This window comes from Pristis pectinata, chromosome 12, assembly GCF_009764475.1.
Source record: "Pristis pectinata isolate sPriPec2 chromosome 12, sPriPec2.1.pri, whole genome shotgun sequence".
Classification (NCBI taxonomy): domain Eukaryota; kingdom Metazoa; phylum Chordata; class Chondrichthyes; order Rhinopristiformes; family Pristidae; genus Pristis; species Pristis pectinata.
Window position 1 is genome coordinate 18,657,021 of NC_067416.1, and position 27,406 is coordinate 18,684,426.

A 27,406-nucleotide genomic window follows, 5' to 3' on the forward strand; every position below is an offset into this window, starting at 1 on the left:
CGGTGAGCTTTTTGTCTCTCACATGTAGTCACATTTTGCAAGGGAGCATAAAACACAGCTGTTAATCCTGCTTAAGAATAACCTTTAATAAAGTCCTACAAAAAAAAATGCCCACCTAGGTTTAATTTAGTTCTTGGAGATACCGTGCCCATTATTTCATGAGTTTTGTAAGCTTCATTGGGAGATACTAATGTCACCAAGGGCTAATTACATGCTTTCAAAATAAACATAAACTGTAGTCTGCAAGTATTAAGCAGTACCCAAGGACTCCTCGGTACTCTTCCCCAGGCTTGTTGATAACCTGGATTTGTAAGGTGTGCTGTTAGTAAGGTTTGAAGATCTTACACAATTGAAGTACTTTGAAGTCCACTCACACTTCCTGAATGGAACTATATTATGTACACTCGGTGGTATCTTGTGGAGATATTTTCACTAACTGATTTAAATGGACAATAGTTACGTAGTGTATATGGTTTTAATCTGCTCTCTTGGTTGTTTATTTTGAGAATTACTGATAGCTGAAAAGTCTAATCCGAATTCTGCTAAACATCCAAGACATCATAAATTGCTTCAAGTGCACAACTTTAACACTTTCTTGTTTCATCTGATTTCAAGGTCTACTTTAATTTTCACAGGTAAAATGGGCTAGAGAAAATTATCACCATAATATTGGTTCTCCCTATTCACTGCGATTGGCATCTGCAGACACCACAGGAAAGATCATTGTTTGGGATGTAGCTACAGGAGCAGCTAGATGCGAGATTCAGGAATACACCAAACCCATTCAAGGTAAAGACTAAATCTTGACACATACTTTGTGGCACAAGTCTAGTGTACCCTGTGACTTGGCGGCACTCTCACTAAAGTCTGAGCTTTACAGTCTTGCTCCAAAGGACCGAGCATAGAAATCTAAGCAAACTGTTCACCACTGGGGGAGATGCCAACTTTTAAAATATGTTGAAGTGAAGTTCCACCAACCACCCTGTTAAATGGATGAAGGGATCACCGACACTATTACAAAGAAGATCGGGGGAGTCCTGTTCAATATTTATTGCTTAATCAATGTCACTAAACTGTCATCATAACTGATTTTTGTTTGTTATTTGTGGAAGCATTGCCTGCCATGTCCTTTTCATCGCATTAGACATAAGAAGTGGACCATTTAGCCCTTTGTATCTGCTCTGCTATTCAGGCTGATTCTTTATTCAGCACTACATTCCTGCACTAACTCCATATCTCTTGATTTCCCCTAAGCTAAAAATCTGTGGATCTCTCTATTGAATCTACTCGGTGACTGAGCCTCTCGCTGCCCTCTTAAGTAGTCAATTCCAGGATTCGCCACCCTTGGGATGAAAATTTTTTTCCTTATACTTATTACAACATATTATTATGAGACCATTCAGCCTTTAGCATCCTTGCTAGCTCTCAGCAGATTATTCCTGTTTCCCCTCTTGACAAAATTTTATCTTACGTGCCTATTAACCTCCCCCCCCCCCCCCCCCCCCCCCACCACCCGCTCCCCCCAATTATTTTGCTACTTAATTTAGGGATACTGGGAAGAAACTGAGCACACAGTACAAAAACCCACAAAGTCGAGGGAAAGCACTCAAGGTCCATGCAGATCAGCATCCAAGGTCAGGATCGAACCTGGGTTCCTGGAGCTGGGAGAGAGCAGCACCAACTGTTGCACCACTACCCTGAATAGCCAGCTTCTTCTTTTGATTCTGTGACACCTGGTTCCAGACAACACAGCCAGGAGAAACATCAAGTCTGCATCTACCCTGTTAAGTGTCATACCAATATTGTACTTTTTCATGAAATCACTTTTCATTCTTTCAAGCTCAAGGGAGGCTTAATTGGCTTAATCTTGCAAACCTGCCGTCCTAGGAATCATTCTGGTGAACCTATGTTGCACTCCCTTTACTGCAAGTATGTTCTTCCTTTGGTAGGGAGACTAGACCTGTACACTGTTCCATCTATTATCTTATTTTGGCTCAAGTCACCTTGACTTAAATCTTACAAAAAAGTTTAACATATAACTTGCCACGTTAGTTCCCTGCTGAACTTGCGTAGTAGCTTCAGGTGATACATGTGCAAGGATATTCAAGTCCTTCTGAAAACCAACACCTTTCAATTGCTCACCAGTTTAGAAAAAAATTACTTTGCCTTTCCATTTTGTTCTACCAAAGTGGATGACCTACCATTTTTACACATTATATTCCATCTAGCATGTCCTCATCTATTCGCTTCCGTCTGTCCATAACACATGAATTCTCCCCGCATACTCCTCACAGCTCATGCTGCCACCTAGTTTTGTATCACCCATGCTATTAATGCTAGATTGTTTTTCCTAATCTCTGTATAAAGTTGCCCTTGATTATTGCAGTGTGGTCATTGCATGCACCTCTAATTTCCTGATTTATATTATCGTTGCTGGTTGGGGACCTATTTACAAATACCACCAACGTTTTCTCTCTCTCCCTCTTTCTTAGCTCTACCCATACTGATTCTTTTTCTGATCTAAGATCCTTCCTCTTTACTGCCTTTATCCCATTCTTTTAATTCATTTGGCCTATCTCATCTAAAAAATATCGCTGGAATATTTAATTCCTAACCTTAGTTACTTTGCAACCCTGTCTGTGAAATGGTATTTATATTGTGGCCATTTATTTCTGCATATCCTATCAATTCATTTACTTTGTAGCAAAAGTAATTAGATTTGGCTGTAAAGTGCTTTGGGATCATCACACAAAATGGTGGAGGAACTCGGTGGGTAAGGTATCATCTATGGAGGGAAATGAATGTTTCAGGTCGAGACTCTTCATCAGGACTGGAAAGAAAGGGGAGATGGCCAGTATAAAAGTGGGGGGGGGGGGGGGGAAGGGGTGGAGCAAGAGCTGGCAGGCAATAGGTGGATCCAGGTGAGGGGGTGATAGGCAGTTGAGGGAGAGGGGAGAGTAGGAATGATGTCAGAAGCTGGGAGGTGATAGGTGAAGTGACAAAGGGCTGAAGATGATGGAATCTGATTGGAGAGGATGGTGGAGCATGGAATAAACAGAGGGAGATGGGGAGGGGAGCCAGTGGGAGGAGTGTGTGGGTGAGGGGCAGATGGCAATAGAGTGAGTCGGGGGAGGTGGGAAAGAGAGAGGGCGATGGGGGGGTTAGTTGGATCAGGAGGAGAGAAGAAAGAAAAATGAGGGGGAGGGGGAATGGTTAATAGAAATTTGAGAATTTGATCTTCATGCCACCAGGTTGGAGACTGCTCAGATGGAATATGAGGTGATGAGTTTAGCCTCAACCTGTCAGTGGAGGAGGCTGTAGACAGACATGTTGGTGTGGGAATGGAAAGTGGAATTAAAATGGCTGGCCACTGGGAGATCCCGGCTGGCACAGTGGGTGGAGTGAAGGTGCTCGATGAAGCGGTACCCCAGTCTGTGTTTGGTCTCACCAATGGGAGTACCTGATGCAATAAATAACACCATGGGATTTATGTGTGCAAGACTGCCTCACCTGGAGGGGCTGTTTTAGGGCCCTGGATGGTGGTGTAGGGGCAGGTGTAACACTTTGTGCGGTTACAGGGGTGAGTGCCTGGGGAGGGAGGGGGATCGGTAGGGAGTCATGGGATGTTCTGAGGTCTTGAAAGGGTGCATATAACTGCAGGCCTCTTTTCCCTACATAAATCCAATGAGCTCATATTGCAGTAGCCTATTTGTTTCCTTGTGTTAAGATACTTTTCAATATACGTTAAAACTCTGATAGTCCAGCATCCAGTTGTTCAGAAGTCCTGATGGTTCTGCATCTAACTCACTCATTAATTCAAAACACGAGTCAGGGGTCCAGAGAACAAGTGGGATATGCAGATGGAGTCGATGGTCCAGAGTGCCGTACCAACTTTGTACGTTTCCATGAAATCACCCTTCATTCTTCCAAACTTGTGGTTTGGACTGTGGGTAATGTGTACAGCCTGAGCTGAGCTTGGGCTTCAGAACACCACGGGTCCGGTATGTGGGTAGGTTTGCAGCTAGAGCCAGGGTCCAGAGTGCACATATGTTTCCTGCTCCCTTTAAACTTGCTGGGTTCACTTCAAGATTTATTATACTACCGTGTAACATGTAAAAAAAATATGGAATTAAAGTGTGTTGGATGTTAATAGGAGTAACATCCAGTAGTTCGGAAAATCTGCTAGTCTGGTATGACCAAAGTCCCAATTATGCTAGATTATCAGAGTTTTACTTCATAGAACCATAGAACAATACAGCACAATACAGGACCTTTGGCCTACCATGTTGTGCCGACCTTCAAACCACACCTAAGACTATCTATCCCCTTCTTCCCACATATACCTCTATCTTAAATTCCTCCATATGCTTATCTAACAATCTCTTGAATTTGACCAACGTATCAGCCTCCACCACCACCCCAGGCAGCGCATTCCATGCACCAACCACTCTCTGGGTGAAAAACCTCCCTCTGACATTTCCCTTGAACTTCCCACCCATTATCTTAAAGCCATGCCCTCTTGTATTGAGCATTGGTGCCCTGGGAAAGAGGCGCTGGCTGCCCACTCTATCTATTCCTCTTAATATTTTGTATACCTCTATCGTGTCTCCTCTCATCCTCCTCCTCTCCAATGAGTAAAGCCCTAGGTTCTTTAGTCTCTCCTCATAATCCATACTCTCTAATCCAGGCAGCATCCTGGTAAATCTCCTCTGCACCCTCTCAACGCCTCCACATCCTTCCTATAATGAGGCGACCAGAACTGGACACAGTGCTCTAAGTGTGGTCATAGGGTTTAAAATGTGTCTAGCCTCTCTCTGGCATATGGTTATTTTAACAAGTCCGAGGTCCCCAAAACAGCAAGCTATTACTAAAAGAGGTGTTCTAGTTAAGGGCTTTGGCTTTCCAGAGTAATGACAGATTCTTTTATTACTTTAGTAACTTCTGTGGGAAATGCACAGATTCAGTTCTGAACAATGATGGAATAGCTATATTTCTTCAACAGGCAGATGCTGTTTATTTTTAATTTCCCAATAATAGACAATTTTCTAACAGAATGTTCTGCTAATTTTCGCTAGGATGGTGTGGAAAAAGAGAATTTACGTTTAGGTTTATTATTAACCCTGTGAGCTCACGTTTGCGTCACTTATTGGTTTACAAACTCGTATTTAAAGCAAATCACCTTTTAAAATAACTAAATGCATTGCATTTGTACATTTTAAATTCCTCCCTTGGAAGATCGTTTGGAGTACAGAGTGCTTGTTTCAAACTATTAGAAATGGTAATAAAAATCTGTGTTTACTAAACCAATAGCAGGATGGCTGAACCTGCTCAGATATAATCTACATTGTTCATTCACTGTCAGCAGAGCGGAATGGTCATTGATTAAATTGATCTGGAGTTGAGCTAGATTTTAAAGGTTGGATGGAAAGTCAAACATTTTTGCAACCTTAGCTCTAAGATGATTAAATTATGCATTACTGTAAAGCTCAAGTTTCTATTCTGAATGTAGAGAAACATTGTTACTGATATTTGCACTTTCCTACTTTATTTAATAGACATGGAATGGCTGTGGAATCAGGATGCCTCTCGGGACCTCCTATTAGCAGTTCATCCACCAAACTACATTGTTCTTTGGAATGCAGATACTGGTACAAAATTATGGAAGAAAAGTTATGCAGAAAACATACTCTCCTTTTCATTTGATCCCTTTGAGATATCTAATCTAGCATGTAAGTCGATTTAGCTTAATCCTTAACACGATGTATGCAACGAGCACAGCTCATTTGGCAAGGCAAAATTAAAACTTAACGTGATGTTATAATGGATTAATCTCCTATTACTGGTTGCAATGATTTCTGTAAAACAACTGTCATTGCATGTTATCTGCTGCAATTTACACATTGACAGTAACTAAGATCTGGAGAATTACATTTCAAACTCTGAGTGATTAGAAAGGGAATCCCTTTCCTGGGACCTTTGAAGAATTATGCTGCAAATTTGTTTTTAGCATAAACCTTAAACACATACTGTTTTCAAGATATACTCCATAATTTGAATAACTGAGGTGTTTGGAGTATTGACTCTTTGAAATTCTTTTGAAAACCTTGCCCTGGGGCCAGCAGAGATGGAAAAACCTATACGTTGCTTGTATTGTAAGTTTAGAGTATAAAAACTGTAACTGTTCACAACAAAAGGTCCAACATTTTGAAAAAGGGAAACTCAAATGTAATTTTGTCAGGATGATTCTAGGACAGGAGTGGCCAACCTCTTGTGCTTGAAGGCCACTTTCAGGTTGGAGCAGTCTATGCCATGCCAGTTTAATCTCCTCCCACCCTTATTATGCTGTTATAAGACTATTGAACAGTCCCCTAGTACGATAAACTGGACTCTTGACCTCAAGTCTACCTCGTTATGGCCTTGCACCTTATTGTCTGCCTGCACTGCACTTTCTCTGTAACTGTAACACTTCGTTCTGCACTCTGTTATTGTTTTCCCTTGTACTACTTCTGCACTGATGAAATGATCTGTATGGATTTTCACTGTAGCTCGGTACATGTGACAGTAATAAACCAACTTAGCTTCCCAGTCACATTTCTATACGTTTAGAAGCTGAAGTTTCAGATGAAAGGCTTTAATGCTCATAATGCTAGTACGAGTGTTGTTATTTTCTTTTGCAATTGCAGATTATTGAGCAGAGTGCTAATGTTGGCAGGAGGGTGAGGTCAGAGAATCATTGTTGTTATTTAGAGTCCCACTTTTCCTGTTAAGAATGAAGTTGACAGGAGCAGGATATTTTTAAGAGACTGGGTTTCAACACCCCCTCCTTATCTCTGAGTCTCAACTGCATGTCACTAAGAGTTCCCAATTCCCTAAATAGACCCCTGCCAGCATTCGCTCTATTGCATCTCTGTGACAACTGTCATTCCTGTGACCAATCCCATAACTTTTTGTGATGCTACAAATATGGAAAATTGTTGAACTGTGCTAGCTTCAGAATTTGAAAATTGGCAAGTACTGAACGTCTTTGTATCTCAGACTGAACTTAATCAGAAAAATGTGTTTATTTTGTGTTTCCTTGGTCCACATTTAATGGTTACCATGAAACAGTTAAGTAATTTGTACATGGATGGAGAGAACGTTCTATAAATCCACATTAGGAACTTTCTTTCAATACCAAGATTAATTTGTATGGATTTTGGTCACTACTTTTTGGTTCAGAAATGGTAATAGGTAGTTAGACACCCTGGATCCTTTCAAAGCCAATCCATAGTGTTCATAATGTTATGAGAATGAGGGGTGTTCCTGAAATAGAGAAAGCTTCAAGCCTTGGTAGTAGAACTTTTACATACTTGTATAAATATGTACATGTGCAGCTTTATCTTGGCAGAGATCAGTTATTGATACAGTCGTGTGCAATCTTTAGAATAGTTGGTTTTCACAGTGCAGATGGCAGTTTACATCTGTTTGAAGCAGTAGCCTTAAAATCACATTGAGGAACAATAAAGGAGCCAAAGAGATGCATGCTGTATTTTTATAGGCAACTAAATAGCAAGTATAGATATCAAACCTTAAAACAAATTTGCTAAGAGGTGCAAGTACTGTAGAGCAGAGAGAGCACAATGTTGGACAGTGATGGAGTTAAGGGCAGAGAGGGAGGACTTTGCAAAATATGTTCAGAAGATTTGTTTTTTGGTTATTATGCTGGCTGCAAAGAGAAATCAAGCATTGCTGGATCTTGTCCTGAGGAGTACAGCAGGATAAATGGAGTGTGTCACAATTGGGAGGTATGTTGGGAATAGTGATCATGGTATCATAAAGTTTAGATTAGTCACAGGGAAGGGTTAGAAAATGTTAACTGGCAGAGAGGTAATTTAAGTGAAGAAATTAAGGAAAGCCAGCAAGGGTTTTTTTACAACAAATTCTATTGACTTGATTGATTTTTTTTGTTGCATTTACAGGATGGATGAGGGCAATGTAGTTGATTATATAATGTGAGGAAACCCAGCAAACAGTTCTACACAGCATGGTGCCATAAACAGAAAGAGATAAATAACCAGGCAATAGTTTATTAGAATACAGTAGTTGATGGTATGTATGTAAAGACTTTTGGAGAGTATTTGATAAAGAACCATGCATGAAGCTTGTTGGCAGAATTGGAGAACAATGAGATAAAAAGGTGAAAGCAGCATTGATAGAACATTGACTAACAGAGAAATCTGACAGTTACAACTAATGGCTGTTTCTCAGCGGGAAGCATAGGCTAACATCCCTTGTGGTTCAGGCTAGGGCCATTGCTCTTTTAGATGTACAGTAACGACATGGTCTTTAAAGGTACAGGGCAGAATTTAATTTTTTTTAAAATGAAATAAAACTTGAAAATATCATACTAAACACTGAGGAGGGTAGTAATAAACTTCAAAAGGGCACTGTTAGGCTGTTGAAATGGCTGAACACATGGCTGATGAAATCCAATGCAGAACATTTTGACAGGAATAACGAGTTGAGGTGGTACAAAAATGGAAAGACCTGGGAGCGTTTGCAGTATTTGGAAATGGGAGGATAGATTAACAAAGCAGTTAATAGAACATGGAAGATGCTGGTCAATAGAGTGGGGTAAAAAATACAGGAAATTATTGATAAGCCCATATAAAACAGTTTTGGCTGTGGCTTGTGCCACATTTTGGAAAGGTAGTTAAGACTTTAACCAGAACACATGAGACATTTATTAGATTGGTTTCTGAAATGAGAGATTACAATCACAGAAATTGACTGTTGAAGCTGTGGTTCATTTTTAAGAACAGGAAGATAAGAGATTTGGTAGAGCAGTTTAAAATCATGAAGGGCTAATAGTAATAAAAAGAAAATTATTTCCAGTCAGGAATGCCAAGAGACAATACCGGTTCAAAATAGAGTCCCAGACCAGCCATCAGTTGTGGCAGGGCTTACCTGCTATAATGGGCTATAAATCGAAGTCGGGCAGCATAGTTAACAACAGTGCACCCCTTCCTGATGAGCAATGCATTCTATGCGTGTTTTGAACAGAAGGGGGGTGGATTTTCACCACCCACCCTGACAGCCTCCAATGCAACTGAACCCGTGGTCACCATCGAGGACCTAAGATCAGTCTTCTGGAGATTGAACCCGAGGAAAGCATCTGGCCTGGACGGTGTCCCTGGTCCTGTGCTCAGATTTTGTGCTGAACAGCTGGTGGGGATATTTGCAGACATATTTAACCTCTCCCTGCTTCAATCTGAGGTTCCCACCTGTTTTAAGAAGACCACTATCATTCCGGTACCTAAGAAAAACAAGGTAACATGCCTTAATGACTACCGACCAGTGGCTCTGACATCCACCATCATGAAGTGCTTCGAGAGGCTGGTCATGGCACGCATTAACTCCAGTCTCCCAGAAAACCTCGACCCACTGCAATTCACCTACCGCCGTACCAGGTCTACAGTGGACGCCATCTCCCTGACCCTACACTCATCTCTGGAGCATCTAGGCAGTAAAGACACCTACATTAGACTATTGCTTATTGACGACAGCTCTGCCTTCAATACTATAATTCCAAGCAAACTCATTACCAAAGTCCGAGACCTGGGACTCAACACCTTCCTCTGTAACTGGATCCTGGATTTTCTGACCTACAGATGGCAATCATTGAGGATATGCAGCTATAGCTCCAGCACGATTATTCCCAACACTGGTGCCCCACAAGTCCTCAGGCTTCTACTCTACTCCCTATATAATCATGACTATGTGGCCAGATTCTGCTCTAACTCCATCTACAAGTTTGCAGATGATACCACCATGGCAGGCCGTATCTCAAATAATGATGAGTTGGAGTACAGGAAGAGGTAGAGAGGTTGGTGACATGGTGTCATGACAACAACCTTTCCCTCAATGTCAGCAAAACAAAAGAGCTGGTCAATGACTTTAGGAAATGGGGTAGTGTACATGCACCTGTCTACATCAATGGTGCTGAGGTTGAGAGCTTCAAGTTCCTAGGAGTGAACATCACCAATAGCCTGTCCTGGTCCAACCACAGAGACTCCACGGCCAAGAGGCTCCACCAGCGCCTCTACTTCCTCAGGAGACTAAAGAAATTTGGCATGTCCCCTTTGACACTCGCCAACTTTTATCAATGCAGCATAGAAAGCATCCTATCTGGATGCATCATGGCTTGGTATGGCAACTGCTCTGCCCAGGACCGCAAGAAACTGCAGAAAGTTGTGGACACAGCCCAGCACATCATGGAAACCAGCCTCCCCTCATGGACTCTGTCTATACCTCTTGCTGCCTTGGTGAAGCAGCCAGCATAATCAAAGACCCCATCCACCTGGGTCATTCTCTATTCTCTCCTCTCCCATCAGGCAGAAGATACAGAAGCCCAAGGGCACATACTACCAGGCTCAAGGACAGCTTCTATCCCACGGTGAAGACGATTGAACGGTTCCCTTGTATGATGAGGTGGCCTCTTGACCTCACAATCTACCTTGTTTGACCTTGCACCTTATTGTCTACCTGCAATACACTTCCCTGTAACTGTGACACTTTGTATTCTGTTATTGTTTTTACCCTGCACTACCACAATGTACCATGTAATGAATTGATGTGTACGAGCGGTATGCAGGACAAGTTTTTCACTATACCTCGGTACAAGTGACAATAATAAACCAATACCAATGTGAGGATGCATATTTAAGGTCATTGGCAAAAGAAGCAGAGGTGAAGTGAGAATTTTTTATGCAGCTGATTTGAATTCACTGCACCATACGTAATGATTCTATACAAGCCTTCAAGAAGAACTGTATTATGAATGAGAAGAAAAATAAAGTTATTTAGATAGGAGAAAAGAGTGGCTGGGGGATTGGGGTAATTGCCGGTTCTTTTGAAGAGCAATCCACCTATATGATGGGCTGAATGTTCTCCTGCTTTTTGTAAATTTTCTGTGATTCTAGAGTGAAATGCTTCTCTGTAGAACAGAAAAAATAAATTTGGGAGTTGATGTGGGCATTTTTCTTTTGCAGGTCTCTTGGTAGATACCTTGTCATTATTTTACTAAAACATCTTGGGCTCAGGGGAGAAAATAATTGTAAGGGAACTGTTTTTTTTTACTTTTTTTTTTGTCATGAAAAGTTTTCCAATTTTTGTTAAAGCAGGAATATATTTTCTGTTATTTCCTATTTCAGTACTGACCAGTGAGGGTATAGTGTTTATCTCAGATTTTTCACCATCCAAACCTCCCAGCAGCTCAGGAAAGAAGGTTTATATATCAAGTCCTCATTCAAGTCCTGCCCATACAAAACCAGCAGCTACAGGTGCCAAGAAAGCTTTAAACAAAGTGAAAATCCTCATCACCAATGAAAAACCAAAGTAAGTTGAATTTTACAGTAAAAATTTTACAATTCACAAGCTCTGTTTTCATTTTGCTCTTTTAGGTTAATATTTCTTTACTGAAAATTCTCTTGATTAGTAAGCGTTATCAACATTTTATTTACCTGGCATTACAATTAATAATCCTAACATTAAGAATTAAAATAACTTTTCCTGAATAGTCCTCCAGCTTTCCTATTCAGGAAAATTTAGCAATATAGAAATTTTTTTACAGTAACTGATGTGTTATTTTAAAATGTACACTTTGATTGTATTCTACCAATCAGTAGAGAGTAATTGAATTATCTTAACAATGTGTCATAGCTATGCATTTCAATGAGTATGTTTTCCCCAAGTGAATTTCTATTCATTTTGTAAACGGTTCTTAACTGTGGCTAAACTGTTTGGATCAAGGCATAGGCTTTTTAGTGACCAGTGATCACAAAAATTCAAATTGCAGTATATTTAAGAAATTTATAACTTTTACACAGATAACCATGCTGCTTAACTTGCCAATAAATATGGGTCCTAAATAGCAAAAACATATTTTCCTGTGGTCCATTGCTCTACTGAGCACTAAACGTTTCATCTTCAACAAACAATCTGCTGGAAGGACTCAGCGGGTCGAGCAGCATCTGTGGAAGGAAAGGAATTATAAACACTTCGGGTCAAAACCCTGCATCAGGACAGTTTCAACCCGAAACATCAACAGATTCTTTCCTCCCATAGACGCTGCCTGACCCACTGAGTTCTTCCAGCAGGTTGTTGCTCCAGATTCCACAATCTGCAGTCTCTTGTGTCTCCATTTCATCTTAATAAGTATTTTATAAATTATATTGAATATTAGAATAAAACATTGGCATAAGGATACAATTAGCATTCTTTACCTGTCAGTTCGGAGAGTGAGTTTGCCTGATGTTTGAATTAATAATTTCAATTGCCAATTGCTGGAAAATGGGATTAGTATAGATGGGTGTGTGATGGCATACATACGTGGTGAGCCAAAGGACATATTTCCGTATTATCCAACTCTAAGTTGCTATAAATACAAGGTGATTTAAGTGACGATATGGAACAAATCAATCATTCTGTATGAACAACCTGACAGCTCGCAGTTACGTTGATCCTTTGATAAGCTCAGGTTGTCCCAAAATACTTGAAACACAGGTAAGTATTTTTTGATATGTCATGTTTGGGTGTTGTATGAGCAAAGGTAGTGGCCCTTTGTATCAAAGAGAGCAATGCTGTTGAGCAATAAATAATTTTCAACTCCCTTGTGTTTTGGTGCCATTGGGTCTTGCAAATTCTCCTGAGAGGCAAAGAGAACCTCAGCTTAATAATATCAGCTAAAAGGCAACACCTCTGATAGTACGGCTCTCTCTCAGAATCACACAGAACCAGTGTATCAGATGACTATAATCCTGGAGTAGAATTTTGGTATTAAACAGGTATCAAAGTATCACCCACCTACTCCAATATTCAGCTCCATTGACTTCACTGGAGTAAAATATTGGAAGGAGTATAAGGAGTGAATTATACTCCAGTATCTGTTTAGCCCTAAAGGCCAGTCGTGAATTTTTACCCTCAGGGTTACTCAACATCTGAATTTTCTGGCCTGACATGGAATACTTTCTAGCATTATGAGGTACCTAATTTCATGGAGGACAATATTCGGGGAAAATTCTTATTCTACGATAAAAAGGTTTCTGAAATTATATATTTTATTGTTTACCTGGTTTTCAGTGCCGAGTCTGTAACTTTGAATGACTGCCTGCAGTTATCTTATCTGCCATCAAAGAGGAACCATATGCTGCTGTTGTACCCCAGAGAAATCCTGATTCTTGACTTGGAGGTAAACCAAACTGTAGGCATAGTGGCAATTGAAAGAACAGGAGCTCCTTTCCTACAGGTAAATATTCTACAGAAATGCTGTCTTTTTCTGATATTGACACATTCAGTACAAAAAGGAAATATTTAACTGGTGTAATTGAGGCATTTTTATTGTGTGACATTATCATTGAAGTTGGAAATGGCAATGTTTGGAAATCCAATGAACATTACCCATATCCAGTTCCTGCATTTTCACTTTTGTCATTAAAAATCAGGGTTGCATTGAGAATGATTTGGATAATCAAGAATTGAGGAATGATTTAATTTCATTACTTCCATATGAGGTTGGTTGAAATTTGTATGTTTTGGAAACATCTGAATTTATTCACTGCACATTACCAAATTATGGATAACTTTTCACTTTTCGGGGTAACTTGGAGCATCCACGTATTAACCAGTAACCTAGGCAGAAGTAGGAATGAGGTTCTTCTGAGGAGATAAAGTAATGATTTCTGGTTTACCATCTGAGCTTTGTATAATTTGGCATGTGAGTGAGACAGATCAGAGAGTTAAATGCATGGTTCAGAGACTATAGTAAAATGAGTGATTTGTGGGGCCCTGACACAGTTACTAAGGAAAGTATTGCTTTGCTGTTCTAATCGGATGGATTCCGGTTCTAATGTAGGGTGTTTCCTGGAAGATATTGCAAGATTTTACAAGATGAATTACAGGGATGTGTGGTCTATAAAGAAAATATGTTGAATGAGCCTGTACTCTCTGGAGTTTAGAAAAACGCAAGGCCATTTTGATGAAATATGTAAGATTCTGAGAGGGTTTGACAGGTTGGTTTTTGAGGCACTCTTTCCCTAGGTTGGAGAATCTAGAAATAGCCTGAGACTATACTTTCAAAGTGGTAGGTCGTAGCTGAAATGAGGAGAAGTTTTTTCACCAACAACCCTTAGGAATTATTTATCTCTAGAAGTTGGATGCTCAGTCATTGCATGTGTTCAAGGCTTAGATCCATGAATCAAGAGAGATGGAGAGCCAGTGGTGAGGCTGTTATAATTGGGAAATAGTAGAGCAGACTCAGTGGGCCTAGAACTTCTGCTCCAATTTCTAATGCGCTTATTTTCATAATCACATCTCTCTAGGTATAATCTGAGTACCTGTAATGATTCTACCATCTGGATGTTTCCGGTTAACAGATACTGCAGTGTAGATAATGAGAAATACAAGACTCAAGTGAAGTCACTATTTTTGGTTTGGTTATTTACCATCCAGCAAGTTGAAAACCGCTGTTCTGTTTATCTGTAATATTTTCAGTTTATGCCAATAATGTCTGTGAAAATGTAGTTCCAATATTTTCTCATGTTTGAATGCACCACTCTTCAGTGAAGTTGAATTTTTTAAGCTGTTCACTTTCATGCCCTAGGTCATTCCTTGTCGCCAACGAGATGCGTTGTTCTGTCTTCATGAAAATGGTTGTATAACATTAAGAATACGTCGATCGAATTCCAGTTCACTGGCGCTCCCCATTGAAGAGCAGGGTGAGCATGTCTTCTAATCATTGTTGCTAGGTGACAAAATGCAAATTATTTATCATTGAATAAAGTTAACAGATACAACTTGACTGAGAGTTTTGAATGATTTCCAGCCAGTATTCTAATCCTGGTGTTCAACTGAAAATTATGAAAAATAAATCTATTCTTATATTTGTCAGTTGTGACTCATTTGGTAGCACTTTTCCCCTTTGAGGATCCATGTTCAAGTTCCACTCCAAAGATTTACTGAGAAAATGCTGCTCTATTGGTGACCAGGAAGATTGATGAGGGCAGTGTGGTGGATGTGGTTTACATGGATTTTAGTAAGGCATTTGATAAGGTTCCTCATGGCAGGCTTCTTCAGAAGGTCAGAGGCCAAGGGATCCAAGGAAGCTTGGCTGTGTGGATTAGGAATTGGCTTGCATGTAGAAAGCAGAGGGTTGTGGTGGAAGGAGTGCCCTCGGATTGGAAGGCAGTGACTAGTGGTGTCCCGCAGGGATCGGTTCTGGGACCTCTACTTTTTGTGATATTTATAGATGACTTAGATGAGGGGGTGGAGGGCTGGGTTAGTAAGTTTGCGGACGACACTAAGATAGGCGGTGTTGTGGATAGTGTGGAGGGCTGTCGGAGCTTACAGAGGGATATTGATAGGATGCAAAGCTGGGCTGACAAGTGGCAGATGGAGTTCAATCCGGAGAAGTGTGAGGTGGTACACTTTGGAAGGACAAACTCCAGGGCAGAGTACAGGGTAAACGGCAAGGTACTTGGCAGTGTGGAGGAGCAGAGGGATCTGGGGGTTCATATTCACAGCTCATTGAAAGTTGCCTCACAGGTGGAAAGAGCAGTTAAGAAGGCCAATGGGATGTTGGCTTTCATAAGTCGCGGGATTGAGTTTAAGAGCCGCGAGGTTATGATGCAGCTTTACAAAACTCTAGTTAGGCCACACTTAGAGTACTGTGTACAGTTCTGGTCGCCTCATTATAGGAAGGATGTGGAGGCATTGGAGAGGGTGCAGAGGAGATTTACCAGGATGCTGCCTGGATTGGAGAGTATTGAATATGAGGAGAGGCTTAAGGTGCTAGGGCTTTATTCACTGGAAAGGAGGAGGATGAGAGGAGACATGATAGAGGTATACAAAATATTGAGAGGAATAGATAGAGTAGACAGTCAGCGCCTCCTTCCCAGGGCACCAATGCTGAAGACGAGAGGTCATGGCTTTAAGGTTATGGGTGGGAGGTTCAGGGGAGATGTCAGAGGGAGGTTTTTCACCCAAAGAGTGGTTGGTGCATGGAATGCACTGCCTGGGGTGGTGGTGGAGGCAGATACATTGAACAGGTTCAAGAGCTTGTTGGATAGGCATATGGAGGAACGTGAGATAGAGGGATATGTGGGAGGAAGGGGTTAGGTAGTGTGAGGGTGGTCTGATGGACGGCATGACACGGTGGGCCGAAGGGCCTGTTTTGTGCTGTATGGTTCTATGGTTCTGTTAGAGCTGAATCACTTTGTTAAAGTTCTCTCAGTTGATTCTGTATTGGTCTATGGTAATATTTTTTCCTGAATCAGTGTTTATCTGCTCATCATCAAAGTGCTGTTCTGTAAGCTTAATATGAGCAAATTGGCAGCCTATTTCCTGTATTACAACAGTAACTACACTTAAAAATATCCCGCTAGCTCTAAAGCAATTTGGGACATTCTGAAAGGAATGAGAAATACATTCTGATTTTTTTTTTGCAAACACTTGTGCTATTGTAGGCTCAATTTTTCAACTAATACCTCTACAAAGAAAGTATTTTAAACATGCTTTCATCACAGAAGTTCATCAAAAATCACAAAATAAATATACAATCCAGTATTTTTATTTTCTGTTCCTGTCAACTGATGACTACAAATGACATCTATCACTTTCCCTTTCCTCTTCTAAATCTTATCTCTTAACTAATTTGAACAAAACCTCTTTATCCTATATCTACAACTCAAATTCAGTCATTACGTTTGTCAAAGTGAAGTCCTCATTTATTTGCTGCACTCTAATAATCCCCCAATAGTGGTTATGTTTTATAGCCTTAATGAATAATTTTGCAATGCGCTGTAAAAATAGTTATACTCCAGCATCTATTAGTAGGATCTACTAATAATAATTAGAAGAGAGACAATTCTCTTTTTTTTTAAATGCATTTCATTTGAAGAGTTGTTATAAAAAGCATTTATGCTGCAATTTTCAGATTTATCTTATTATTCAACAACATATTGCACCATATTTAATATCTATTTCATTGTAAATACACTGAAGTCAATTAATGCATTTTGACCTGAGGGAAAATATAAGATTGGTAAATATAAGATGAGATTTTCTACATGGGGAAAGATGGAGTAGTTAAAGATGGGATTAACTGATTTATTGAGGAAGAGTGTGGTCTTGCAATTGGTGGTGAAAAAACGAGTGTTTTCTGCTGTTTAAGTATAGGATATGATTATCGATTTAGATGAATTCTTGAGATTGCAGAAGGGTGTAAATGCGTTAAAGAAGTGAATAGCTGAGGAGTGGATACTGTTCAGTTTTATGTAGTATATCTTGGGAGTAGAGAAATATTGCAGTGAAAAACATGCTAAATGTTAAGAGTGAAGAGAAAAACCTAAGGTGAATTTGTACATCTTTGAAAGTGGTAGTGTCTTGTTATGTTTCCTGTGTTAAACAAATTATATAAATTGTGGTTGCTGTAATCTGAAAAGGTCATGAATAAGACAAATAGGGTTCAGAGCTGTATGCAGGAGCAGTGCAAAAGAAAATAACCCTCAATATCCATGAAACCTTGGTTAAGCATTATTATTGTAATAGTATTTAGTTTTTAGTTTCCTTTGTGAAAAGTATTAACACTGTGAAAAAGCAACATAAGTTTATTTTCAAGGGAGTTCATTGTTATAAAGGTTTGAACATTTAACATAGAAGTCAGACAGGTCTTTGAAAACATTTTTAAAAACCCTTGGAAGTTTTGATAGATGGGAATGCTCTGTCCCTTGCTTTGCCTTCTGTCAAGGGCAGGCAGGTCTAACGGTAAGATCAGGCCTAATAACTATAAACTCTTATGAATGATGAATGATTACTGTTGAAAATCTGATGGGGACTATTTTAATTGGAAAAATGTTAGGAAAATTGAATTAACAACTTATAGATGGAAAGGGGCTGAGACATCATTCCAATTAATTTCACCTTTTATTTCCTATGGTTCTAAAACTTGCATTTGTATATAACTTTATCCATGGTACAAAACATTTCATTTTATTGGAGTATAGATGCAACACCTATGCAAATTGGACATCGTTTAATTAGTCTTTCAGAGGATTCTTTCAGACAAAATAACATTTTTGTAATGTTTTTAGATCCAGATCAACCTGCTCAAGAACTTGCTTATGATTTGCGTTGTCAATGTGATGCTATCAGGGTAACTAAGACAGTTCGTCCTTTCAACATGGTGTGCTGTGCTGTCAATGAAAATTCTGCTGCATTGATTGTTAGTGATGGCAGAGTGATGTTGTGGGAGTTGAAATCCAACCTATTGGGACCAAAACCTTATTACAGGTATCTTTGTCTTCTCTATCCTTTAAAAGTTAGTTATGATATATTCAGTATCAAGTAATTCATTGAAATATAAAATTGTTTTTTATAAAGTAGTTTGTCCTCTTGTGAATCTGTTAATGTTTGAATCATATCCTGTTTCCCTGCAGTTTCCCCAAAGCCTTGTCTAATTTTCTTCTTTGTCTAATTTCTCTTAAATCTGATTGACTGTAGTTCAATAGCCATTCATGGTAATGTGTTCCATGTTCTAACTTGTATCATATTGGTTTTAGCATGTAGCTTATAACTCATGAGTATAGTAACATCAATTCTACAAGTCTAATGATTAACTGATTGACCGTCAAAACATTGTCCTTGTGATTAGAAATGAAGGGAATAATGAAAGTGTTTTGAAAACAGAATATTGGGGAGGTTTAGAACAGTCAAGGATGTGTAGATTTTTAATTTTTTTCTCATTATTTATTCATGCTTATATGTAATAGTGCAGAATAAATTAAATTTGCATTGAAGTTTCCTCTTACCTATTTATCATCAACAATGCAATTAATTCCAACCTGAAAAAATCACTAATTATTCTTTTTTTTGAGGTTGTTGATGTGTTAGGTTATTTAATTGCCATATCTTTTGAGTATTATGATTTTTGCTTTGAATCCTAATGCAGACCAGCTAACATTCTCATTCTGCTGATTTGTTACTGATATAAAACCTGTTAAATTGTAGAGTTGTCCATTGAGGTACTAGACCAATTCTAATTTTACTGGCACAAGAATATTTGCCAAAAGGGGCTGAACACAGGGAAAAGTGTCCATTACCACTGAACACTGTGTAGGTATGTGCTATGGATTTGTGCCTTCTAAGAATTAGTCCATGCATCCCCAAATTATTTCATATAGAACTATTGCTGCCCATGGAAGTGCAAACCTATCTCATGAATTTGGACTTAATTTGGTCCTGTGTCACTTAGGTAAAAAATGCAGGTTATTCCATAGCATCTCCCATGTTCACCTTTTTGGCAGTGATATTAACCTACCCATTGTAACCTTTTTGTAATTACTTCTTCAATTAGTCATTTTAATTGATGAGCATATTTCCATTATTTATCTCAATTTTCACGTCAGCAATGGTAGTTGATATGTTTGACTTGTTTTCTTGTTGCATTATTTATTGCTATTTTCCATTTGTATCAGTTACTCAAGTTCCACAGCCTCTCCTTTGTACTGTCCAGCTTCATTTTGTGGAATCCCTTTGAGCACCCAACAAAAAAAGCTTCCAGACCTCTCCTTGGATAACATGATAGGTAACTTAACATTCTGGTCTGTTTTGCCTTAGCAATGTACAACACAGTAAAATGCTAAGAATCCACTATCTGACTCACCAGTTGATGTTTCATGTACTCCACTTGGATCACTGGTTTTACTGGAAGATTTATTATATAGCTGTCTAAAAGTTTGAATTTAAGATGTGTTGGGTATGAATAGGAATAACATATAATAGTCTAGAAAGTCTGCCAGTCTGGCACCATTAAAGTCCTGAGTGTGCTGGATTGTCAGAGTTTTACAGTAGATGCTGATTCTATAGTCAAAATTACTTGTGGGGGTGGGGAAGTCTTCATTTGATTCATTCAGATATATAAAGGTGATTTATTTTTGTGGTGAGGGAAGGTGAGAAGAGATCTTAAATATACCGCACTCTTCCTTGTATAAAACACTCTTTTCCCTCAAGTTGGCTTGGCTAAAGTTATGATTTCTTTTTCTCCGCTCCTTTTACCCATTCCTGCTCTAGAGTCTCTGTACTCAGAAGGGAGAAAATTGGCATCAACTGTAATACTTTCACCAAATACTAAATAAATGTATATTTGCCTGGAAAGGATGTTTCCACATTGGATGGTGTTTGGTTGGCATCTTAAGTGCAAAACAAAGCCAAACTTTAAGTTTCCTTGCAGCCACTTGTAGACAAACAATTATGTGGTTAAAGTCAGTCGAGCATTTGCTAACTCCTTCAAGAAATATGAAGGAATGCACACTTTTGGCCCAAGGATTGAAATAAATACTCCATGTGGGTAAAGCAGCTCCCTGTTCCATTTTTAAGTGCATCTTAATGAACTGATCAATAATCTTAAATTATAAATCTGTATTTTCATTCAAGTATCCCTGTTTCAGTAGAATGGAAAGGAAAAACATCAATTCATCAAATACTATCATGTTTCACAATGTGCTTGACAAGTTTTTGAGAAAAGGTTTTGAAAAACAGTGTTGCCCTTAAAATCTGGGGATTTTAAAGCTAATGGTAATAATTTTTTTAAAAAGCACTGATATTAGGTTATTAAGATATGAATATTTTGTCTTTTGTGTTTCTCATGGACCTTTGATATTAAAGAGCAAATAAACACTTAGAATCTATTTGGAAGCTCCTGTTTCTCTGGCGGGGGTGGGGGGTGGAATTGTTAGCAACAGCAATACGTGTATTCAGTTTTCAAAGAGAATCTGCGAGGATAGCTAGACCATCAAAGAGTAAGGTTAGACTGGAGTGGAGGAGGGAAGTTTCTTTTAAGTCAAACAGATCAAACTAGTGATGTAGGAAAACAAAGTGTTCAGAATATCGTCTTATTATGCAAAGAATATTTAATATGATTGTACATGGTCTGTGTAGAGGTTTATAGTTTTCTTTAAGAAATGGCAAAGTCTCTTCATACCTGTATGTTAAACTGTGCAATTTTTCTACCAATTTCATAGTGACAACCATTGAGGGTGTAGTTGCACTGTTTTAGTAAAATGATCAGAGTCTGCATGATAGCCGTTTGAAAACATACTGCACGATACAAGAAATGGACAGGCAGAGCATCAATTCTTTCACTTCCAGAAACTATCAATATATCTTACCTGTACCCTTTGTTGAACTTTCACAAAGGAAGTTTTGCGAAGGTTTGGAGATAAGAAAATGAAATTGAAGACACTGTAGCTAATCTTGCAATGCTCCTGTAAACATGGTTGATTATTTTCCATGGCTTTGATATTTTTTGATCACTGTTGCATAGTGCTCATCGTGCTGTATTTAGTTGTACCTGTTTTACATTTTTACCTGCCCTTTACATGGAATTCTCTGAGACTAATACCCACGAGGCCAAATCTGTGTCCATGTTTGTATAAATGAGTAGGAATAGTGACATAGAGTGTATATATGTGAGAGAATGAGAGGTCACACTCTCTATAAGCAATCTAATGATAATTAGAACTGTGTGTGGTGTATTTATGTGTCTAAGTCCACATTTCTCCCAGTCTAAAAATGTGCATGGAAATATGATAGACAGTGACAAAAAGTTTAAAAAATCTTTAGGTGTGCAATCTTAAAATGGTCAAGAGGAACCTCAAAGATTTACTGAATATGGACTATTCATTCAAGTTATTTGGCCAGTAGAACTGAAGGGTATAAATTTAAAGAATTAAAGGTAAATTTGAGATGGCCAGCTGATTTTTGTATAGCATGGTTCATGACACTTGGTGTCTTGAGTGTGTGCAAGGTTAATGTAATCTGTTCTGATGTACCACACGACATATTCTCACAATTTATCTTTCTGACAGGACAAAGTATAGCAGTAGATGAAGAGCTGCCTAGGGCTCCGAACCAGCAGGAAGTTCAACTGAAGTTCCTGCTGACTGGCTTGTTGTCAGGTCTCCCACTGCCACCATTTGTTATACGAATGTGTCCACCACTCACTACCAAGAACATAAAGAGCTATCAGCCATTGTTGGCTGTGGGTGAGTACTTGATACAGGCTACATATTATTAGGATTAAGTGGAAATTCTTTGGCAAGATGTACGAGTAAACACAGGTCTTCCCAAAATCAAAAGAAAACCTGAGGTTAAAGCAATGTACACGTGCTTGCTCAAAAACATGAAGGAGATGCACACATGCCTCTTCAAAAGTTGCCAAATTTGCATATGTCCTTGGTCTTTATTATGATGCAAGTGTAAATAACTTATTACATAATTATTTCTAATATTTTAAATATTTTCACCTTAATTTTAAGAGCAAAATTCTGAAATTATATTTCAGATATGGTCAATAAAAATTCTGTTCAGAAACTGTAAATTGTGAAATGTGATGATTAAGAACATTCTCAAGAGCTGAAGCAAATAAAAATCTAGTCAAATAGTAACTTTCAATCCAGGTCTGGCAGCTTCTTATACTTTTCATTCTGGAACCCTATAGGTTACCAATTTAGAATTGGAATTCACGTTTTTCACCTGTCATTTTTCTCTACTCCACAAGCCTCATTTTCATTTTTTTTGGAAGAACGTTATCTGCTTTTTGGATTTAATCTGTGGTAGCTTGGTTAACTTAATAATTGCCTCAGAATGTCCCAGGTTTGATATGATATGGCTCCACTGACTGATATATAAATTGCTGAGCCAAGTATAGAAGGCCAAGTACTTCTGATATTGTCAGATTGATCTGAATCAAAGTTTAGATGACTATATTGACAAGAATTGGCTATTGAATTTCAATGGATATATAAAATTATACGATGAGTCAATATATTGTATCTTTTGCCCCTGATCAATTAATTGACAACAGAATTGATGGGTTATTATTTCATTGGTTAATGGATAAAAACATGTTCATCAACTGTTTAACCAATGTGATTCCAGGTACCAGCAATGGATCTGTGTTGATTTATCATCTTACTAGTGGATTGTTACACAAGGAATTAAGTATACATTCCTGCGAAGTCAGGTAAGGTTTTCAGTATAGAAATTCCATGTGTGCAAGTCTTTGGACAAAGTGCAAAAAAGACATTACTTGTCAGTGTCATTGTTATAAATAAGCTATGTTAGATATATATTTAAAAAGTTTAGCATGAAGAATGCAAAATTAATTCCCTGTTTTGAAAGGTGACCTGTTTCCCCGGAGCTTCTTCATTGTTCCACATTATGAGCATTTTTCATAAACATCTGTCTAGTTGCATGCCTTACTATAAATTTAAAAGCATATTGAAATGGCATTAGAGGGAATGTTGCAGCAGCTGTTTTCCAAATTCTCAAAATTACTTTTGCATATGCAATCATTATTAAAGGATGACTGAAATTGATGACTTTGATATTTCATAATGAAGAAGGTTCCTTTAGTTACTAATCACACCCATGTGAGTTTGCATTGATATAAATAATCCAAAATCCATCAAGCTTCATTGACTGGTTGCTAAGTTAGTAGATGTATTGCCTTATGTAATACAAAGCAAGCGTGGCCATCAAAGTTGACATCTTCTGAGCTACCCAGACTCTATTAATCAGTTGCACTAGCATGGTGAGGCAGCAACTGGAGAACAGGATTTCCTATAAAGGGAAAGAGGGAAAACAAAATGGATAATTATTTTGAGGAGTACACATATGCACATCTTTCTGAGTATTTTAAAGGGAGGCATTTTAAAGTCAGCTGACCTCCTCTCGACCACATTTTTCAAGATACTGAAAGGCAGTAAAGGGAAAACATTTCTTCAGTAGAACAAAGCCTGAGCTCTTTACTTTGAAAAGAAAATCATAATTACCTTGGCTGTGTTGATGGAAGAACCTAATGGCAAACTGTCAACTGTGATGATTGCATCTTATGCCATGTCAGCTTGGTTACATTTGAGAAATTACTGCAGAAAACACAGCAAGCTTTATACATACTCTTTAATGAGAATGACACTTTAACAATACATGTGCTTAATATCTTGCAATTAGATTTTTTTTTGTAGCCTAAATTTTTTCTTACTACTCTTGACATCCAAATGTAAATGTGATAAGTAGTGACAATAAGTTAAGGAACTTTGAGATGTACAATCTTAAGATAGGTAAGAGATACAAAGATTTGGTGAATATGGACTATTCATTCAAGTTATTTGACCAGTGGATCTAAAGGTCATAAATTTAAATAATTATAAGTAAATTTGAAATGGCCAACCAATTTTCTGTAGTATGGCTCAAGAACATTTTGGGGTCTCTAGCTGCCAACCTGACCTTTGCCCTAAGACCACATCCTTTGAGGAAGCAGTATAAATAAATGTTATGGTCAGTCAGAGGTTAATTATTGTTGGACACTTTTCTGGATTAGAAGGCGTTTGGCATCTCTTGTTATCTCAACAATTTTTAATTACATGTCTTTCCTTTTTTTTTCAGTCTTCCTATCCAGTCAATTTCTTTCCTACTCTCTGTAACATGACGAAATAAGATATTTTAAACATGTAGGATGCTAGGAATATATATTGTTTAAAAATAATTGCAGCTTTTGATATGAATATGTGTGTTGGAAGTGGCAGAGTAACAGCTGGCAGCAGAGTAAGAGCTGGCAGCAGGAAATCGCAGCTTAGTATGTTATTCTGTAAAAATATTTGGTGTTGGTCAATGGAATGGTTAATAAAGACCAGCTATGTTCTACTTCAGACCCTGTTTTGAACGACTTACTGTGTGGAATAAAAATTGACATACTTACAAGATTAAGATATTTGAAATATGAAAACTAAAGGAAATTAAAACCTATAATTTTGAACTATTTATGTGCAGGAATTGTAATTCACATATTTAAAAGGTACTATTGGGTGGGGGGGGGGTGGTGGATAAAGAGTTGGCAAAGCAATAATTATGGCTTAGTATTGAAAACTCATTTATGTTTAGTGTTACGTTACAACATTCTTAGGGTATTCTATTGCTGAACTAGTTTAGGAATATCTTTATTTTATTCTCCTGATTTTCCTTGATAAAATTGGTGAAGATTGTCATATGGAGGGGTGGTGATGAATCATTAACAGGGGCTGTAGGATTTTTATGTTGATTTTTACAGAGGAAATGCCAAAGTTACTGGCAGTTTTGTGGGGTAATGACTGAAAGCTGACAGTTTTGCCCTGGTTGCAACTTTTCATTGTATTGCAGACAGGCATATTTTAATTTACTGCACAAAATAATTATGTTTGCAGCAGTGTTGAACTAGTTCAGTTTAAACTTCAATTTTACACTGTTTGTAAATCAGAAGGAATAAACACCTGACTCTTGGCATAAGCCCAGAAATGCAATGTTAGGTAGTAGTTATTTGTAATGGAGTTTATAGACTAGTAAAATCAGCTCTATGAGACCAAACACAGTGATAAAAATATTACTACTGAGGATATATAAGCAGCCTTTTTTGTCACAGCATGCCAAGTGAAATTTTCTAATTGCTGTTACTAAATTATATAGCAGTACTTCATTTGATAAACATTCCTGTCAATCGCCTTGGGACATAACATAAATATGCCATGTAAATTCAAGACATTGTTACCTCAAGGTGGAAAATGCTGTAAGTGGCCAACTTTGTTGCTAAACTTATTACTGAGTTTCCAAACTAGCTTAATGATAAGAACTGAGACCAAAGATGTTGGCTGTTTTTCACAACTGAATCCTTTTCTGGACTCTCTAGGGGCATTGAGTGGGCAAGCCTGGCCAGTTTTCTTTCTTTTGCCACCTCGACACCGAACAATCTGGGATTAGTGCGGAATGAACTGCAGCTGGTTGATCTACCAACAGGTCAGGAAGACAGAATATGTACTTTCTGATTTTAGGCACATCTGAAATTTTGATGATTAATGAACAGATATATTTAATTTTGTTCATAGGCATGACAAGCTTATACTTATGAGCAAAATAAGAATTGTAAGAAAATTATAAAATTGAAGGACCTTGATATTGAAATGTTCATCCTCTTAGCGAGGTGATGTAAACTCTTTTTAATTGCAATTTTACATTTTCAGTTATTTATTTGCTGTAGTTTTTAATCATCCCCCTAGAGGACATAGTAAATTTGATGTTTGTTCCTTTGAAGTAATTTGAATGTACTCTTTTTGGGTTTAGAGTTTTGTCTTTTGATTAATGCAAGCTTACATGGCCAATACACTTAGATCTCATTATCTGCTAATTTACTATCCATGTACTTGCAAGGTCAGTGTGTGCATCACTGGGAGTGTTGGTAAATATAGCTTGTTCCTATAGTGCCCTCTTCTGTGGTAGTTGGTGAATCCTATTTACCAAGAAATGGGTTGTATTTCATGCCTTGTCAAATGATGAAATGTAAATAATCAATGTCTGGCTAGGGTCAGGGTCTGGATTATGGGTTGGATATGCAGCTGGGGTTAGGGTCAGGAATGCTGGGGATCAAGAACATAGCTGGGTTGTGGCCAGAACTGGGTCTGGAATGCTTGTTAGAGGGGTTGACTGCTGCATGTTGGTGATTACCACATATTTTTATCCACAGAAAGTCTGCACTCCATCCCTCATGAATAATGTAGACAGTGTAAAATTGGTGATCATCTTGTTCCTCGTCAGAGTTGATGGTTGCTAAAAATAGCAAGTGGATTATCACTGGACTAAATTTAAATCCAGTTACCTCAAGATGTAACTGTTTCTACGCTGGGACTAAATAACCTTGACTCCCTGAAAGAGCCATTGGAACTTAAAGTTGCTCAGTGTCCTTCTTCCATCTCGTAGCCTCATTAATTGTGTTCCAACTCAACCAGTTTCCTGTGGCACTTACCCCTTCCCTCTTCAATCTCACCTGTGCTGCCATTGGCATCATCTCTTTGCCACCTCTCCTCCACTTTCCATTGATCCTTCACTACTTTCTTAATTGCCCCACCTACTCCTTTTCCTTTTCAACTCTTCTCCCTTTTCCCATCCTGCTGCCCTACACTTCATCTCCATCTGCCTAGTTCTATTTGTCAACCAGACATCAACAGTGTTTGACCAGTGTAGTTTTGGTTCTGTTCTTGCTTCGTGAAATTCATCAAGTCATTGATATTTGTAAGTTCACAGAATAATGCCTTAAATTTGATCCACAGGATTATGAAAGACGTAGATATGGTAGACAGACTTGTTTCCAGGGTGGAAGTGTCCCAGATTTAAAGTGAGAGGGGGAAAATTTAAAAGAGGTGTGCAGTTGTTTTTACACACAGAGTGTAGGTGCCTGGAACACACTGCAAGGGAGATGGTGGAGCTGATAAGATAGTATAGTTTAAGAGGCATTTAGACAGACATATGAACAGGTAGGGAATAGAGGGATACAGACCATGTGCAAGCA

General features: G+C 38.5%; 1 protein-coding gene across 2 annotated transcripts in view; it reads left to right on the forward strand.

Moving 5' to 3' along the window:
* The window catches only part of wdr11 (WD repeat domain 11), an 87,326-nt gene that overhangs the window by 17,165 nt on the left and 42,755 nt on the right, over nucleotides 1-27,406 (forward strand). Inside the window, exons 3-12 of one of the 2 annotated variants that reach the window (XM_052027431.1) lie at nucleotides 636-789; nucleotides 5,556-5,729; nucleotides 11,193-11,376; nucleotides 13,120-13,285; nucleotides 14,639-14,753; nucleotides 18,126-18,324; nucleotides 19,509-19,618; nucleotides 21,900-22,076; nucleotides 22,972-23,056; nucleotides 25,754-25,860. In XM_052027431.1, the coding sequence (XP_051883391.1) occupies nucleotides 636-789; nucleotides 5,556-5,729; nucleotides 11,193-11,376; nucleotides 13,120-13,285; nucleotides 14,639-14,753; nucleotides 18,126-18,324; nucleotides 19,509-19,618; nucleotides 21,900-22,076; nucleotides 22,972-23,056; nucleotides 25,754-25,860 (1,471 nt within the window). The remainder of the gene's footprint in view (nucleotides 1-635; nucleotides 790-5,555; nucleotides 5,730-11,192; nucleotides 11,377-13,119; nucleotides 13,286-14,638; nucleotides 14,754-18,125; nucleotides 18,325-19,508; nucleotides 19,619-21,899; nucleotides 22,077-22,971; nucleotides 23,057-25,753; nucleotides 25,861-27,406) is intronic. The other variant, XM_052027432.1, reaches the window with a different exon arrangement.